At 39.8% G+C, this 19606-nt stretch overlaps 1 protein-coding gene across 4 annotated transcripts in view; it reads right to left on the bottom strand.

Moving 5' to 3' along the window:
• The window catches only part of PTPRO (protein tyrosine phosphatase receptor type O), a 157113-nt gene that overhangs the window by 26127 nt on the left and 111380 nt on the right, over positions 1–19606 (bottom strand). For all 4 annotated transcript variants that reach the window (XM_074902206.1, XM_074902207.1, XM_074902205.1 and 1 more), the window contains 6 exons: positions 18207–18400; positions 15654–15765; positions 10028–10179; positions 7290–7410; positions 3651–3790; positions 934–1066 (listed from right to left, as the gene is read on the bottom strand). In XM_074902206.1, coding sequence (XP_074758307.1) covers positions 934–1066; positions 3651–3790; positions 7290–7410; positions 10028–10179; positions 15654–15765; positions 18207–18400 — 852 coding nt within the window. The remainder of the gene's footprint in view (positions 1–933; positions 1067–3650; positions 3791–7289; positions 7411–10027; positions 10180–15653; positions 15766–18206; positions 18401–19606) is intronic.

The raw sequence follows: 19606 nt of genomic DNA, 5'->3' as shown, positions 1-19606 counted from the left end.
GGCCGAGGCTCTGTAATATACTGGGTTGAAATTGATTTAATTACTTTGGCAAATAAATTTTAGCAAAATATTCTGTTCTAAATAAGAGCTGGAATCAACTCTCAATAACAAAAGCTTTATTTATTTTTGTTCCATATTACATGGAACAAAAGAAACCCTCTCTACTTTATTTGGAATAATTGTACATCTCTGTCTAAATAACTTGTCTAGAGAAGCACTGTTTAGATTATAAATCATGAGATTTTTAAGCTAAGTATCAGAAACCGAATTCCAGCATGGAGTGGTGTATGATGTACAGGACCAGCGAATAAAGCTACACAATTCCCTGAATAAGCAGAGATGACACTGATCATTCTGAAGGGGAGATTTTAAAGAAAAGTCCAGTGCTCTGGGCAGTTCAACACTGATAATTCTTTCTTCAGAGTCAGTATAGAGCCAGACTTCACAATATGCCTGCGGAGCCTCCATCAGGAGCTATCCCTTTGGGGTGTGACCGCTCAAGATCCTGCAGTGGTCCTTCTCCTCTCTCACCCTATCCCCACTTCTTCACTGAAAGCAGAAAACAATTTTTTGCCTTAGCATCTTATAAATGTGATTTTCCTCTTGTTTGGGCTTGGCTGAAATGACATTTTTCTCCATAAATGTCACTAAGCAGTACCCTGATGTTCAGCCTTGAGACCACAAACTAGGTCGCTGATTTCTAAAACCCGGTAGAGAATTGGGCCTCTAGTTTATAATTTTCCAAATCAAACCGCCAGTGAGGACTTTTCTAGGACTTTTTAAAACTGCTTCCCCATCCCATCCACATCTGGCAGCCCTTCCATGATACAAGCATCACCTGGGGCCAGCATTACCGAGAGCAGCTTTAGAAAGCAAGGAGGAACAGATATTGTAGCTGGAGGAGGAAAAAGAAAGTAGGAAAGTGCTGCTTACCCATGGTGGAAACCACAATGAAAGTAGGGATGCTGGGGCTATTGTGGCTGAAGGTGGTCACGCTGCAGTTATAGGACGTGGCAGGCGTTAGGCTGGAAATGGTCACTACATGTGAAGAGACAGTGACAGGTTCCTGCAGACAGGGGAAAAACATACAGAAGTTTGTCTCTCATGTAAACACAAATCAGTGCTCCCCTCTTCACCCATATATTTGACCAGGCAAAATCAGATCTGGTGAAAGATACACTGGTAGCCCAGCATGCTGGCAGAAGAGGGGAGAGGAACAGGGGTTAAAACAGCATCAGGAACAGCCCAGAGCACGCCATAGAGCCCCAGAGGCCCTTGGGGAGTGCAGGATGGTGCCTCACAGGGGGTTAGTCAGACACACGCTTGGTGGGGGAGAGTGCTGTGGCCTCCAGGACATGCCCAGATGTGGGCAGAGCTCATGAACTCTTGTTACTAAGCCATACAGGTAGGAGGAAAACAAAGCTACTTTTATTCAAAGCACAGCCAAAGCCATGACAATCTCCACACCCTCGTATGAATATGTGTCATCTCTGCCTCTGAGGCAGTTCCTCTGGATGTAAAATTCTGTGAGCCTTTTCCAGTGGCCAAGGTGAAAAACAAAGCTAGAGCAAAGCCATAACTATGATCAGACATCCCACACTTCAGTTTTTCTAGCTAGTAGAAACTCTATATATTCATACAATGTTTTAATTACTATGTCCCTGGTAAACACTTTTGTGCTTTTTAAATGCTGATACAGCAAAAGAAAACAAATACAACACATGCAGTGACTTATAGATATAGCTCCTTAAGGTCCTCAGAGCTTTTCTGTACTCTCTAGCAGAACCAAGGGTGGGTTGCAGATGTGAAAATAGGGACACTGAGCTATTAGAAAGGGAACAAGGAGAAGCTTTATGAATGAACTCACTCCGGATGGAGAGTGTGAGATGTTGTAACAAGTCCTGATTTTTCAGTGGCTTGTTGTCAGTCATGGGCTCCTTCTAGGTTAGCAAGGGTTCCTGTTGCAGTGCAATTCTGAGGTACATTGCGCAGATGAAATCACATGTACATGAATGTATGGGAGGAGACTTATTCCCTGAGCTGAAAGGAGGGGCCACAGTTTGGCAGTTGGACTTGGTTGGATGTTTTCCATTTTCCCTTCTGGGAAATCTAAATTAGTCAACCAAAACCCAGAAGCTGTTGCTTTTCATTTTGCTGATTTAGAAGGGAAAATGGAAAATCACAAACAAAGAATTTTCACTAGTCTAATGGGAAAGCACCCCTTTTTACAGTTCAAAAATGAGCCCCTCCCCTTTTTTCATAGAGGCAGAAAAGAGAGTAATGAATCTAATGAGAAGTGAGTGGACAATCTCTGTGCACTTCCCAGTGCCAGATGTTCATGTCAACAAATGAGACACCCACTGAAACTCCCGCCAAATGGAGCAATCTTTCCCTGATATTCTTAAAACAGATCTGCTCTGCACTAAAGCTGCAAATCCTGTGGTACCTTCTTTGCCTGATCACATCATTATTTTGAATCTCTGCTAAGTGGATAATGACTTCATGATCTTTAGCTATGCACTGTGAAAAAGCAGGAATCTAGATCTGGAATTCAAGCTATCCAACAGATTAAAGTGCATTTAAATGTGGGTTGGTTTTGGTTTTTTTTTCCCTTTAGTCATCCTTTCTTGATTTAAAAATTATATTAAGTAATTCAGACTGGTCTTCCAAAGGATTAAAGAGTGTATATGTCTCTTATGTGACAACCAGCAGTCTGAATGGGTTATTTTTCACCTTTTTTCTGAATTATTCCCCATCATCTGTGACAGTCCACATTAGAGAATGATGTTTCATGGCGTGTAATCACAGTGATTCACTATACCATCACCTAAACTGCAAACTAAGCCTCTTACACCACACAGCATTGAATGTCAAGGAATTAAAACTACTACTGCTCTGTTCATCACTGAACAATGTTACCAATCTAAATACTCAGATATTCAGGTGGCCTCTGAGCACAGGTACCTAACTGGACAGAGAGAAAAGGAGGCTCATTTGTGAGGCTGAAAAGGTGGGTCTTGAAGGAAATACCCTAAGAGACAGGATGGATGATAAGCAGTCACATTTCCAGCATAAAGGTACTCTCTGAATAGCAGTGAGGGTCCTACTGAACTTCAGTTAACAGTTCCCAAAACCAGGAATAAAGTAAGCCAGAAATTATTAAATGCTGCATAAAAGATATCATGGCATCTAAATATGTCTGGTTTTCCCATTCCTTATCAAGCTACCTGACTACTTTTCCCTTCCTGCTCATGGACATTTCCTTAGTTTTGTGGCCCTTTAGGTTTTGTGTATTAGAGCCATTTTCATGAGTAGTAACAGTAACACTGTAACACTGAGACTCTGTTGGATGCACATCGCTTCTGTCCAACTAGTTATAATCTCATGAATAAGACAGAAGCCAATATTATATTGCAAAATAAGAGAATATTTTAGTATTTAAAATGCTTTAGTAGTTTTAGCCTTTAAATGTTTAATTCTGAACCACCTTACCACATTTGGTTTAATGATCTAACGTGTGTCCTGAGCATAAAATGTCATTGGGCTTTACACACAAATGCTAAGCAGCAGACACCAAACCAGAAAGATGCAAGGCCCAGTCTCAGTTTCAGAGATGAAGAGCAGAAACCAAAGATGACACACTTACATACCTGGACATTTGTTTCCTGACCAGATCCAGCCTGCTGGCAGTAGACTTCAAAGAAATCAGCCACTCCTTCTTCCACCCACAGCAGAGTCACGGAGGTCTGAGTCTTGTTGACAGCAAACAGTGATTTCGGAGGGGCTGGTTCTGGTTAAAAGAAAATCTCCTTTTATTAAGCTTATCTTTAAGACTCCAGACAATTGAGAAGAGGAAGCCTTGAACAAAAATGAAAGCAATGCCTGATGCTCTTCTATCTTTCATTTCCCTCAGATAAAGCCTGCCAGTCTAAAGTCCTGCCTCTCATGATGACAAACTACCACTTTAAAATGGGAAGATGATGAAGTGTCTTGGTTTTTCTTCTCTATTTAAACTGTTCTCTGTTTGGACAGTTGGATAATTACTTTACTTCCCTTTCCAGCAGAGCTCTTGTTTGAGGACAATCAGCATATTCTATTAATAGAATAATGTTAGCAGAAAGTCTTCCAGGAGAAGATGGCTGTCCACCTGTTAGCAATACATTTGGTGTAAGAAAGCTTTTCTTCACACAGCCTGACCCAGGAGATGATAATGAAGCAGCTACCCACAAGTGAAGGCCATCTAAGTTCATTTAATTGTAGCAGCAGAAATATTTAGTCAATTAGCAGTTTAAAAAACGATCTTGTAGCTTTTTTCTTTTCCCAGGCTAACACTCTCATTTCAGTTAGCTGCAGGAACTTTCTCTCCTCACTGAATACAGAGGTCCAGGTCTCAGGGGTCTTCAAATTATTGCTTTGATTTTTGTTGCTGTTATGCTAGATGAACTGACAATGGGCAAACATATACAAGGGTCTGGCAAGGAGGAGACAACCCTGTGATAGGAGAGATATGGAGGGCCTCCTGGGAGTGATGACATCATAGGTACTGTGAAACATGGAGTAGGGTCTGCACCCAGCGCCCCCAGCCCCACGTGGGGTGGCCTCAGCTGCCACCTCCCTCCCCACGGGTGGCTGGGCAGGCAGTGGCCCATGGGAGGCCATGCTGATACCCAGTGTAGGCCACCCCCCACTGCAACCCCATCTGAACCAACCTGGAGTATGGGAAGCACAGGGAACAGGAGGGGAAACCCTGAGGAGAAAACAACCTAGGCATGATGCTAAGACAAGATATACTTTTTTTCCCAAGATTATTTAAAGACCAAGGCTTGATCCCAATTTTCATCCTAACAACTTCATGCAATGGGTACTGGCAATCCCTATCTTTCAACGCCTCAGGCATCTTGGGCTCCTTTGGTTTGCTTTCAGAGAGTTCAAAGTTTGGATCATACATTTCTGAGCTGTTTTCAGAGTTTTCATATTTCCTAATCTATGGGTGTTTAATGACAGTTATCATTCTAAACAATGACCTGATTCAAGGATCCTGACACACTACATACAATGTGCTATGTACAAAAACATTTTGCTCTTATTTTTTCCCTTCACAAATAATTTGTTATTCTCATTCTGTGAGATGCTGTCACAGGAGCCTGAATGTGATGTGTAAGATCCGCCACAGAAAACCTGGCACAAAAGACTTGCTCAAGTGGGTATAGACATTTTGGAGATGTATCTGATCCTCAGACAATCAGATCAGTGTTGCAGGGTTGGAGGCTGCCCAGATTATATTGGCATTAGAGAGAGAGTTGGGTAGGAACTGAGGCACATTTACGTGGCTTCTTCTCTGTCACAGGGATTGCAGCGTGCATGTTGTCCCAGAACTACACAGGAAAGCATCCCTCTCCCTTAATCACACCCGTATATCTGCTCTTGGATTCAGAAACACATTCCATCCCTCACTCCAGGTAAAAAATGGCCTCAATTAAAATATGAGTTTTGCATTTGGGCATCAAGCCCAAGCAAACCCTCCTTTTGCCTCCAGCAAATGGCTTGATTTTTCTGCAAGTGGAAAGTTGCCAGGATAAAGCAAACATCACTGAGGGAAGAACATTTGGCAGGAATGCTTAAGTGACTGCCAAGTGCTGAGTCGTCTATCACTTAAGAGTCAGTTCCCACTACTGATAATTACAACTCCCATTGCTCCCTCAGAAACAGAGAGAAGGAAAACCTCTACTAAAATATCCCTACCATTGCCTATTCAAAGTGCAAACAGCATAAAGAAAAAAACAATAAATGAAAACCAATAAAAAACCACACCCAGAAGTCTAGAAGTGATCAAAATGGAATTCATTCCACCTTCTCTTTGTTGTCAATGAAAGGGCAAGAGCAAAATACCTATACCAGTTCAGTAAGAGTTTGCCTGTCCATAAGTAAAAAACAGGAAGATAAAACTAGGCTGCAGGGTGTACAACATGAATAATACATGGCACTTGTGGACCTGTCTGAAAGATAAAGCTAGCTGATATTTTGAAATACCCCCTAAAATATTTAAACAATGGTAGCAGGGGGATATACTCAACCTCACACATCTACCCACTCAGTTCTGGGAACAAACACACACACATAACTCACAGACACAAGGCATGGGGAAAACAATGGACAGGACTTGCATAGGGAAGGGAAAATCCATGGAATTTGTCTATATATTTCAAATATTCCCTTTGGTAAAAAGATCTAGAAGAACTTCAGATTCTTGTGGCTGTACAGCTTTCCCCAGCACTGTTAAAGAGATTTGGGTAAGAGCTATTGAGAAAGATGAATAGACAATTGCTTCAAGATCTCTAATGCAATTAGAAATTATGGAGTCCTTTAAATTCACTTCTTTCACTGTCACTCACAAAAGGTTTATTATGCATGTAGAGAAGATAATCCAGTTTGAAATTACTAACCCTTCTTTACCCACCTTCACAGTGGGGTTCACACCTGTAAAAGCAGTTAGGCACACTTTGAAATTTCACAGCTTTAGGCACCTAGGACTCAACAACTCAACATGTGTGCAAAAATGAAGTAAAATCTCTTAGGGCACAATGGTGCAGTGTCCAGTCTTCCTCATAGGTAAAGGAAGATATTAGGCACAGTTATCTTCTAAAGTCCTACCTTAAGGATTAATTTCTCAAGTCTTTTTTTGTTTCTTTGAGTAGATTACATATATATCTCTTAGAATGATCCTGGGTTCCACAGTCATGAATCTGATTGGTTTTGTAAACAAGTACTGTCATTGATTTGTATTTAAGGGTACATTTTTGGTGTTGGAAGACTATAGAGATGTTCAGGGAGAGATGAGGAGAGACAGGAAAGCAGACCAGGTGGCAGAGTGCAGGACCAGAATTAGACTTCTCAGAAACAAGGTCCTGCTTTATATTGAAAAGTTCATCTGCAAAACCTGCATTCATTCCCAAAACCTGCCTATGTTCAAGATCTTAGGGAAGCAACTATGAAGCAGAGTAGTTCTCCCAGTGAGACATTAAGTGATTCCCGCTCTCTTAATTCCACTTCAGTCAAATTCTGCCACTCTTGCTTCTCATGGGTAATACTATTCTAGGAGACTAGATTCGCATTCATGAATGAGACAATCTTCACAGCAAGGTGAGGTGAAAATTACAGCTCTGCAAAGAAATGCAGTCACAGGTACGTGACTCCGAAATAACGAAGATGCTGAATCTGCTGACAGAGTTACTTTTAAAGTCAACTAAAATGAGGAGTGAGTTTATAACTTACAAACAAGCACTTCTTACCCAATTTCACAAGCTGGGGCAGGGAAGTGTTGCTGCCTCTTTCAGTACAAGCAGTCACTGAAAGGTTGTAGATGTCCCCTGGAGGCAAGCTCAACACTGCAGTCATCACATTGCGTGTTACCTACAATAATTATAGAGACCAACTGTTAAATATGACATACATCCTTCTTGTAAAATTAATACTGTCATTTAATATACTACAAAGAAAGTTCTGTGCATCACAGCAGATGTTTTCTGCATACTCTAGACTTGTTAAATGAACCAGTTCCCACGGAAACTAACTGTGGAAAGCCATAACACTCGGCAGAATATCACAATGCAAAAAAGGTGGCAATCTTAGGCTGTATTCTCTATATGACCAGTGAAAATTTAAGGAAAAAAGAAAATCTCCCTCACACCAATGACAGTACTCTTGCATCTAGATTTTTCAAGTTGTGCAAAATGCTAAACAAGCCATGGATTTGAGTCCATTGCATTTTTAGATGAAATTAAATCAGGTCAAATATCTAAGAAGAGTACACAAGACACATATAGGCAAGCCATCATATATCTGAAGAACCTGCAAATTAAATCTGACTGAGCAAGTCTAACACCTGCCTGGAGACCTGTTGACTTGACAATAGATCTCAGGGCCTGAATTCAGTCATCTACAAGTTTGAAACCAGATATGATCCAAAACTGAGCTGAGATTCAAAAGACTGCAAATAATTTCTTCCTGTTATTTTAGGGTTAAGCTTCCCATTTCTCCAAGGTCATGGAGAAGGATGCAGAACTCGGATACTGCAACAGACTGTTTTCAGAACACTTGTGGACTGTCTAGAAAGGCTACATGAAGGAATCTCATGCTGATTTTCATAGTCGCTGAATTTTCAGTCTGGAGCTTTCAGTTCCAAGAGAAACAGACAGTTCTGAATAAAGACTAACAGCACTGTACACATTATTTCCATCACTTCTCTAAAACCTGACCAACTTCTAAAGAGTCTTGGGAAGTGCACAAACAGGAAGAAAAATTATTGCCTGATAGCATTACCTATATATTTTAATAATCTCACAAGAAAAACAACCATAATAACAATCTTAAGAATCATAATAAATCAGATAAAGAGATTACAATATAGTATGTTTTTTAAAGGAAACCATTTCTGAAAGTGACTAACAGAGAGTTTAGGAGAACAGGTACATCCTGATGCCTGCAAGCATGCACCCATATTTACAAATATGAGCAGGACCATAAACAGGTTGTTGCAGCAGTTTCCTAAAGAATACTTTATGGGTTCCCTTGTCCTGAAGATAATATGAAGACAAACATTTCTAAAGACATTCCTAAAGCTTTGAAGTTCTATCTGCAGATATACTCTATTACAGATACCCTCTATTTTTAATCTTTTGTTTAATCTAAAATTACATATTCAATATTCTTTTTTATTTAATTTCATATGCAATGTTTATTTTATATTTATTTAATCTAATATTTTCATATTCAATGAAGTTGAATGGCACAGAAATCAGATTTTTCCTGGAAGAATAATAGCCTTACAGAGAACATGACTTGGAAGGAAGAAAGGAGAGGGGTATCATGCACAATTTTTTTAGAATTCAATTGTTAGAATATTTTATTTGTAAGAAAAAATTTTAAATGTTGAGTTTTCTTCCTCGTTTGAAACAAAGATCCAAATATTGAAAGTTCCTGCTGTTCAGAAATGTCATGTTCTTAAACAGTTCTACTAATCATGTAATTACATTAATGCTGCAACAAGCTCCAGATGGGTGCACTCTTGCAGCCACCAAGAATCCAGTGAAAGCCAGGGTGCTCTGTATAAAAGAAAACTGCTGATGAATTTGTGATTATGTTGAAAATCCACTTCCAGTTCAGAACCTTCTGAGTCTTCAGTTGTAGAAGGGAAACATTTCCCTTGAAAAAGACCAGACACTTTCTCCCTGTCAATGATTAAAAGATCAATAGTGATATAGAAGACAGTCACAGGCCACAGGCTGTATGAAGCTACACTGCTGGCCATATACATTCCTGCACTGCATTGCTCCGCTGCTGTTTCAAACACTTCTCACTGTATGCCCAGGGGCTGCTCTTTTGCTTCAGGTTAAGCATCTCGGTACCCTGAAGCAGCATGACGTTAATCCATAATTGGGAACCCCAGATTTATTTTCCTAAATGCTTTTTAAATATGTTCAAAGAGTTCAAGAAAATGTGGCAATAACACATCTCAAGTTTTCTAAGAAGTGCGCAGATTCTGGGTGAAACCCTCATCCCATCAGTTAGCTGAACTTGTATTCAAACATAAAGTGAAAACCATCTAATTTATAAGGATGTCTATTTGATAAAGTTGAAAAATGGGAAGTGATAGTACCTGGACTGAATGAACTAAAAAAAAATTCAGACAGTAGTGTAGTCTGGTTAATAAAGAGAAACAGAAAAGACCCTATCTGTTCACTAAAAAATACTCTATGTTTTACTGTCTGCAGCTCAGAATTTATAAGCTATTTTAAAATTCTTACCTAAATTATCAACACTTGCACCGGATCACCATAGAACCATTTTGTCCACTGGCTGTTTTGAGAGCTTGAGTCTTTGGAAGTGCATGCTAAGATGGTGAAATAGCTTTAACTGATCAGGCTTCTACAAATCTTAATCAACCTGCTTAAACTTTGTAATACAAAGTTATTAACTCAGAAAAAAAAAAAAAAGAGAAATGAGCAACACCTTCTCCACTCATACTTACACTCTTCTTGATTTTTTTCTTTCCTTCTGCAATGACCATCCAATGCAGCATCCTAGAATGAGAAAGGTCGGTACCATCTCCTCCATAGGTCCAGGTGACATACAAAAGGTGGTTGTAATACTCTATGGAGGTAATCTCAGGTGCCACTGGTGCTGAAGAAAGAAGGCAAGTGTGTTACAGACAGGGTCTAACACAGTTGATTACCAAATCCAGTGATAAACTTCTGCCAAAAGATACTGTTGGGAAGAGAGTATCACAAAGATAGCAGAAAAATGTTAGTAGAAGCATCTGTGCCTGAGCTCTAGCAGAAAGAAAGAAAATCTGGCATTTAACCTGGGAGATACTCAGAACAAAAACACATTTCTGTTTGCCATCATTCAGTTTAGAAAAAACAAAACCAGAAACAAAAACATGAAGCTACTGGCTGATACAAACCATTTTTTGAGTCAACATTTATAAATGGAATTCGATGTCAAGTTAAAAGCCTCAGATATTACTTCACTGTGTTATAGCACTGAAAAGAAATTACAATCAGTGAGAAATAAACAATTCTCACACTGAAAAATGTGGATAGCTTTTCCACAGAAAAAAAAAAATCTTCTCTTCACTGAGCTTGCATTATCCTAGGAAAGAAAGCCCCACACCTGCAGTTTTCCAAAAAACATCCTTTTGCATGACAAGTTATGGCCACCTTTGTTCCCAAGGTGAAACTCCCACCATCACAGAAGGCAGCTGTCAGCTGACAGCCATCTAAGCACCAAGTGTCTAGTCTACAAGCATATGCTAGTTATGTTATTAGGTATTAGGTGAAGCAGCTGTTGTCCCTCCTCTTCCTCCACACACCCAGCTCCTGCCCAGCTCTGTCCCCTGCACTGCACAGCTCAGACTGCCCCACCACAGCCCCAGCAGCCCGTTTGATGGCTCGTCTTACGCTGGGGCTGCCAGAAAGTCCTTGGCTCCCTGTGCAACTCAAGAAGAAAGATAACAACCTCCAGAGCAACTGATCTCCTCCTAATAGAGGTATTTAAGATGAGAATTACCTCCTGGAGTTACCTCTCTCTATTAACTGCAGAGGGAGCATAGCTGCTCAGCTCACATTGGTTGCCCAATTCAGAGGTGCAGGTCCCCAGTTAGGATTTAAGTTAAAATTGAGTGAAGATCCAAAAGTGAAAGTCAGCAAATCGGTAAAGATCATAACCTCCTCTCAAAGTGCTATCAGTGGGATAATGTGGATAAAACGGGTAAGTGCGTGAATCTCTCTGCTTGGTAGATTCTTTAGGAGTGCCACAGGGAAAATGATACGGACTGAGTGATCTTCCTCTGCGCGCGCTCCGTTGAATCCAGCGTGTTCGTGCAAAGGCAGGTCGGGCAGGCTGCCTGGCGAGAGGAGCCCTCCTGCCCCCGCGCCCTGGACCCCGGCACAGCTGCGGGGGGCGGCAGCCCGGATGAAACGCAGGACGGACCCGGAGCTCGGCTCTGTTTGAAGGAGCCACAAGATGTCACTGCTGCTTTCACAAAGGCTTCTATGACTTTTGTATTGAGACATTCGTTAGCCAACAGATTTACTGAAGTAATCGCTGAGGAAGGCAGCAAATACAACGCACAGACAATTTAGAGCCATTTAGAAACGTTTAGGAGGACTATGCTCTCAAATTAATCTTGAAAATGTCCTTTTATGCTGTTGAGAGGAAGCAACCTTATTTAGTATTAAATCTTTCAAGTAATGCTGCTTTCAATTTCTAGAGTTCCCAGTCCATCCCTGTGCAAAGATTGCATATTCCTTACAATTTAAGGTCACGATTGGCATGAGTATTATACACTAATAATAATTTCCTCCTATACCTGAATATTGATTACATGCTTTCCCTCTTAATGTTCACACAGCTGTTGCCTTTAGGTATCTGGCAATGAACATCCAGCGTATGTGAAATGAGACTAAGGGCCAGGGCTTGCATGATCCACTCCCCTAGGACCATGTTCCACTGGCAGCTGAGTGGCACAGAGAGGGTATAGGAAATTACATCCCACTGCTGACCTGGCCCACTGTGAGAGCTGAAAGCATCCAGGGGACCAAGAGACAACAGACATGGTGGTCCTCACCAACACCAAGAGTCCATCTGTCTTAGTCTTTTTGCTTCTCCAAAGCTAAAAGCATTCTCTCTGTAAAATAAAATGTTGGTGGTCTAAAACATCCTTGCTTATGATTGCTTTAAATCCAGCTGTACAGGAGGTGGCATTAAAAACTCATTTGTCACCACAGAAACACTGGCAGTCCCACTCTCTCCCTGCATTAAAACAACAGCATGCAACTGTGGTGCAGCATGTTGCTGCAGGAGCCTGAGAGAAAAAGTGCTGTTTCTAATAAGTCTCTGGGATGCCCCAAGTCTCCCCTATTCTCCTGGGGACCAGTTGTCATGGGAGAGCGCTATATATCATTCCAGGTACTGCACTTCAGTAAAGCCCCAGCCTCACTATAGACCAACTCCTGCGATAGGGGAATGGTTTGTCTGCTCTGAGCTTTCTGCAAGGTGTGGTCCCAAACTCCCAGATGATCATTCTGCTTTGTTGTAAAAAAATCAAGCTTATGTTCCAGGTGCAGAAGAACTGACAGATGGTGTACTGTCAAGACTACTACAAAGCCTTCATTCTAATAGTTTAAAATGTAGGGCTTTTTGGTGGGGTTTTTTTTGTTTGTTTCTTTAATTCCTGGCAAACTGTGGAGGGAGGTAGTGTTGTTCAGAATGATGCAGAAAGGGACCAAGTGCTCCATAAAACCATCTGTTCCCTCTTTGGAAAGAAAGAGGCCGAGGGTGATAAAGAACTCTGCAGTACCCTGGTAACCTGAAAGAGTGAAAAGGTAGCACCTACTGGGGACAAATATTTCAAACCTGCAGACATGAAAAATTGTCATGCCACTTTCTCACAAGTTAGTCTGACAGTAGTTCCTGGACAAAGTTGAAGAGCATGCAAGCAATAAGGTAATCAGAGGAAAGAGGTGTACTTAATGCTCACATTCAACGGTGACCATCTATTGATAAACACTTGTCATTTGACCACATCAGATTTCTTTTTTAGGACTCTTCCTTAAAATGCTGTGATCTGGCTCACTGCTATTCAACATTTTCATCAATACTCTGAAAGTAAAAGCACTGCTTACAAACCATGCAAGTAACATGGCAACTGGCAGAGGAGTGGAGGATTTGGACAGGGCTGTGATTTGAATTACTGACCCCTATGCTGGGCCTGTTCAAACAAAATGTATTTCAAAGTGCCAGGTACAAAGATGAGACTTTAGGAAAAAGACACACAGACAACACCTCAAATGACAAATTCTGAAAAGCAGTTACCATAGGAAGGAGTCAGGGTCCACAGAACAGAAGTAAATCAACACAGACCTCCAGTGTGATGCCATAGCAAATGCAATCATCTAGATGCACAAACAGGAGTTTGTGTGAATAGGGACCTGATTTTGCCTCTGTAGGAGTATTCAGCAGGCTTTCAGTCTTCACATACTTTGGTAAAGATAGTAAAAATTAGAGAGGCAGGGTGAGGAAAAAAAGTAAAATGAGAAATTGCCTTACTGTGAGAGCATCTGAAGAGATCAATGGATGCAATTTATGAACAGAAAAGAGTGTAACTCAATTCTGTATAGAGAGGGGAAAAAAAAGCTTTGTGTCTCTTCAATCAATGAGAGAAAAATGTAACAAGAATTATGGACTGGATATTAAAATTAGAAAAGTTCAAGTCAGAACCAAAGGATAAACCTTTTATAATAAGAGGAATTAAGCATTGGTACAACTTTCCAACTCAATATTTTCTGGGTATTTTCACTTAAGATCAGATGGCCTATTTGAAGAGAGGTTTTGCCAGCCAGAACTGGATGACATTATCTAAGAGATTCATCCATTTCTGACTTTGTCTACCTCTTCCAGTTAAGGAGTTGATCTATTTTTCATGTAATAGCAGTAGCAGTCTTTACTCTCCCCATATAGAGATCCAGACTGATCCTGACAATGGCTTATATTTTAGAATAACCTTCATCTCCCTAATTTCTGCTGAAGGTTTCTGGAGACACAATATTAAAGTGTGAGGGCCATACTGGAACATTTCCACTCTAGAATGAACTTGGTATCTGAATCAGTTGGAAAAGACATTTCTCCCCTCATACAGCAACCAATCAGCTGGAAAATTGCTTCCTTATAGTGCTACAGAAAAGTTGATTGATGCCAAAGGACAATTAATATCCCTGGAGACCCTTCACAGGGCTCCAGTGCATACTATGAGTTTCTGATATACTGATACATTGGAGAAGTGCCAAAATGTGTCAGGAGTGTACCTTGGGATCAGATATCTCAAGATGGGAGGGTTTCTGATTACTTCAGTAGAGCTAGGAGTTAACCCACTAATAATTTTTCTGTTGTGTCTCTGTCGAGCACAGGCACTATAATAATTAGCATTACAAATGGGTCTTATTCACTTTCTTCCTCACTTACATCCTCTTAGCCTCTTGCCAAAAAGAAAATCTGCGACCAGGCTAGTATCTGTTTTGGAGGGAGTGGCTGGGACCTTGTAGGCTGATTTTCCTTGTAATTTGATTTCTACAACTAGAAAAGAGAAAGTCATACTTTATATCCTTTCACGGTGCATCTGAATTATTTACTACTTTCAATCACCTTCTGCAAGGTGAACTGAACATAAAAGCAAAATGATTCAATAGGGAACTTTGACTTAACCAGCCTGGGTGCTAGGAACATGTGGCAAGGTGCTAATAGGAGCTCTTCTATGCTCTTCCCTCTCCAGCTTATGTTTGATATACTGAAGATTCAAACCCAAAGTATCTGATGAGACAATGGAGTGTGTTCAATGAAAGGCTGGTCCCAGCGGGAAGAGGGCAATGCGTGTGGTTGTATCAATTTACTGCAGCTGAGAATCTGGATTATGAATGACTTGCCAGCACCAACACACTTTCCTAAGGCCAATTTAGCCAGTATGGGCGCAATGCCTTGATCACAGGAGCACCCTTCTCTCCTTACCATGAGCAAGAAAAAAACACCCAGCAGAAAAGGCAAAGCTAGAGAATAATGTGATACCAAGTATACTACCTGCCTTGGTCTGCCTAAGAGTGCATAACTCTACCCTGTGTTAGCTAAGGTGTCTCACCTGTGAATTACTGGAGGGGGAAAAGAGGAGGAAAAATATTTGGAAACATTGCAAAATGGAAAAATGTTTCATAACATTATCTAACCTAAGAATTCAGATTCCTTATTTACTGATTAACTTCTCAATGTGTAAAACATATAGTGTCATAAAAGATGAGCAGGATCACTGGCCCTCACTGGAGCCATGCGCTCAGCTGATAAAGGACTGGAACAGAGTAATCAAGCACTGTGCTTTGCACAGGAAAAATTACATATATGCATTTAAAGCAGTTGCCAGAGCTCTTCTTAAAAAAACCAAATTAAAACAGAAAACAAACCCCCAAACCCAAAACTTAAAACCCCCCCACTTAGCCATTAAATATCCTAACTTGCATGTATCTGCAGGTGAAACACAACACCCAAGTTGGACTTTCTCAGCACTTCTGCTCCCAGAAGCATTTCTGCAGTCTTTTCAGATGGCTGTTTACCTGTTATGAAGCTGATGGTGGAGCTGTCACAGCAGCTCAGCTCTGGGTCCCCCCAAGTCACCATGGTGACCCGGAAATTGTAATACCAAGCAGGCAGCAAGTTAGCTATTTTCTGTAAAGTGACAAAACACAAACAGCAGCTCAGGAGAAAATTCACTATCATGAGGTGTGACTTATAAAATACAACAAAATTTATAAATCTAGTGCCCACACTGATTTTACTGAGCTCCCATTCCTTACTCCAGTGGAAATATCTGTAATTTGATGCTTGAATTTATTCAAAAATCTGTGTAGTGGGAGTGAACACGGCTGTGATGGCCCTGCTGCTTATCCACATGCATGTGGTCCCAGGCCTACCCACTACAGGAACCTCTCACTGATTTCCAGGGTGGCGAGAATGATTCCTGCAGAGTCATCTTCCATCACAAAATTCTGATTAGATGAAGGCAGAATAATATTTAACTGGAAAATGTAGGCTTTTCTATTTTGATTAAACAGGGTTTGAGGATAAATTAGAAACAATGGTTTTGCCTCAGATATTGTCACTTCAAAAGATTATTATTTTTTTTCAATTTTCAAAGTGTATTTCACTTTGTATTATCATTTATTATAAATTAAATATGAATGAAACATAAATGACTTATGAGACAGAAATTATACGTATAAATACAAATGAGATCTAAATGAAGTATAAAATGTATTATATTTCATATTACAATATCATATGTAATATTTTAAGTTAAAATTCAAATACTTCGACTGAGTGCAAAGCACTTCAAATATTTAATTTTATATTTAAATGAAAAGCAGGATATTTTTAAAATTCAAAATAAAGGCAAATTAGAAATAATGAAAATTGTCAGCAAATTAAAAACTTCTTTTTTAACATATCTCTTCTGTTTGCAGTGGCCTCTTTTCCCCTGATACTACAAAGCAGTCCAAGTATAGGGTTTGTGAACTATTCCCTTCGTGCTTTTTAGAAAAAGTTATATCCAATTATCACCACAACCTTAAAGATGTTTGGACTTCTTTTGACATGCCTGTGGTGTAATACTGAAAATACCAACGTTGCTTGGACAATTTTAAAATAAGATGCAGAGCACAAAATGAACGAAGCAACTAAATAGAGTGAAAGGGCAAATTCAGTTCCAAAGGTTCTCACCAAATGATAACACTTAGGAAATAATTTCTGACCTAAGTCATCAGATTTTTGATACCCTTGCTTTCTCACTGGGCTTGACACTGTTGCTCCAGAATATATCATTCAGAGATGTCAGTAGATTACAAGGAAATATGTGGGACATGGTGGGAATGTGGATCACCGCCACAGAACCCAACCAAAAGTTCACCAATACCTACCTGTAAGCTAAATGATGTAACAGAAGAAAAGGGAGACACTCTTTTTTCTAATTCAGGCTTACTCTTTAAAATTATTCTTTAAGAATGCTTACTTTAGCTGCAATATAGCACTATTGCATTTCAGACTGAAATTCAGACAAAGGAATTCCAACTTGGCTTCCTTGAACAGGATTTGCAACAGTAAGGGACAACATCATCTCATTTTCTGATGAACCATGTTAACTCTGGAAAATGGCATTACGTCTAAGATGACTTGTATCTCTCAGGTATTAATCTAATTGTGCTGAGTCATGATTACAAGATATTAATTACTCATTTAGTAACTTAGGTTTGTTTTTAGTTTCCCTGAAGATTTATGTGCTAGATTTACAGTCAGGTACCCAATTCCAGTTAAGCCACTGTAGCCAAAATGACTCCACAAATGATATTATGCAAATCAATTACAGTAAATCACTGTGGCTCTCACAAGCAGCAAAAGTTATTACCATCCTTTTTGCATACTCATAACTTTCTGAACAACTAATTTCCGCTAAAATTGCTTGCTGTCTTGTGTTATAGCAAAGTCTGAATAAACTCTGTTCACCTTCTCTAGGAAATAATGGAAAATAAGAAGAAAATTTCACTTTATTTCTGCAAAGATGCGTGTATGTGTGTTCTTCTACAGACCAGTCTCCACCTAGTTGAAATCCTGACAAAAGTCTTTGTAGCTTCAGAATCATAAAGGCTATTTTCACAAGAGCATCTCTGCAGCTAAGCCTTTCAGATGGCACACTGCAAGACTAGCCTGCAAGCCCCAAATCCATATTATCAATATTAATTATGTAGATAAGGCTTTAGACTACTCCCCCCACAAGGAGATGATGGAATTTTTTAAAGCTTTGACTGACAAACTGACCCACAAACTGAACCTGCCTCTGAACTTGGTGAACGTGCCCATTTGTCAACAAAAGAGAGGCTCATCTTCTATCTCATTGCTCCGCTTAATATTTAGCATGTTTCAGCTGGCATTCCCTTACTTTAGAACAGAAAATGCCTCTAGCATCCTGGCTATTTTTTCTGCTTTGCCTGGAAAAAATATGCTGGGCTTTAATGTGTATATACATATTCATGGCGCAAAGGCTGGGCAAAGAAATGTCACAAGGTGCCAGGGCCACACAGTCATGGCAAAACGATAGTCAGTAATGGTCCCTTTACCACAGAGGCAGTTAAGGAGACTGTTGCCGCTATTTCATAGTAGGTCGTCCACTCAGAGGTCATCGTTGATGGGTTGAAGTAAAACATTTCTACAACGTATTTCCTGAACACCCCAAGGAAGGGTCTGTTCCAGCTCAAAATCACAGCAGTAGGTCCCAAAGGGTAAAGCATCAGATCCTTTATTCCAGTAGGCACTATAAAACAAAACATGTGGTTAGTAATGTGTGTGTTATCAGTTACACTTTATTTTAAAACAGTATCTTTCCTTAACCAAGTTTTACCTATTTCTGGTTTATTCCTAACTTTGATTCCCAAGAGCTTCCTTGACACAATCAGTTGCATATCATTTTTTCAGCACTTGTTCTCCAGTTATGTTTACTTTTTCAGAAATGACTGCAGGCTACTTGGTGTTGGCTGCTTAGCTTGAGATAAAGTACAGGGCTTGCTTTTTCATAAACGGAAGGTTCTATTCTACTTTGAAAATCAGGATGTATAGGAGATATCTCAAGCTGCTCAAAACCAAAAGCATCAAAAGCCATAACACTTTGGAAAATTAAGACTAGGAGAAAGAAGAGTTTTTATGTCTAGCCCTCCTTCCCTGGGGAACCCAAAGGTGCTGTCATGTATTGCTATTCTTGCCTCACAGACGATGACACTAAGAAAGAGGAGTCAAGTGATTTGAAAAATGTCACATAAGGGTCAACTTCTGCAACCCTTACTTGTCTGGACAGCAATTACTCTTCATGACTTAAGTAAGTGCTTTGCTAACATTTGCAGGGGTTGCAGAGCCCAAGCTATTGCATGCTGGGTCAGAGCTGAGACCAGCACCCAGATTACTTCAGCTCATGTTAATACATGATTGCCCTTCCTTTCATAAATCATTTACCACATCTTTTCTTTGCTTTCTCTAAAGTGTTAATACTGACCCAGTGAAAGTGAGGTTTAGGATAAACATGGGGAGAACTGAATACTTTTTAAATATTGCAGTTTTATTCATCATTAACACCACTGATAATTTCACAGAACAGCTTGTTTTGCAGTCCTGCTATTTTAATATCAATTTCAATATCCTGTTCTGAAATGAAAACTTATACAAATGTTGTTTTACTCCATTGAAATATCTCCTTTATAATAAGAAACCTACAAGATGATTTGTTTAGAAACTGCCATTTTGAGCTTAGTAAGAACCTGTTATGGTTGTGGGGCCACACAAAAGTGGAGAAAATGAAGTAACTTAGTTACTTTGGAAATATATTATTTTACTTTCTCGAGTAAAAACAGAATTTTGCAGATTTCTGAAGTAACTACAGTGATAAAGAAAAACAAAGGCATTTGTAAAAATTGTCCAATAATAGAGATTATAATAATAAAGTATATATATTTTTTACTTACTATTTTTT

This window comes from Athene noctua, chromosome 3 (assembly GCF_965140245.1).
Source record: "Athene noctua chromosome 3, bAthNoc1.hap1.1, whole genome shotgun sequence".
Classification (NCBI taxonomy): domain Eukaryota; kingdom Metazoa; phylum Chordata; class Aves; order Strigiformes; family Strigidae; genus Athene; species Athene noctua.
Note: the sequence above shows the minus strand (reverse complement) of the source record. Positions and strands in the feature narration are given on the sequence as shown.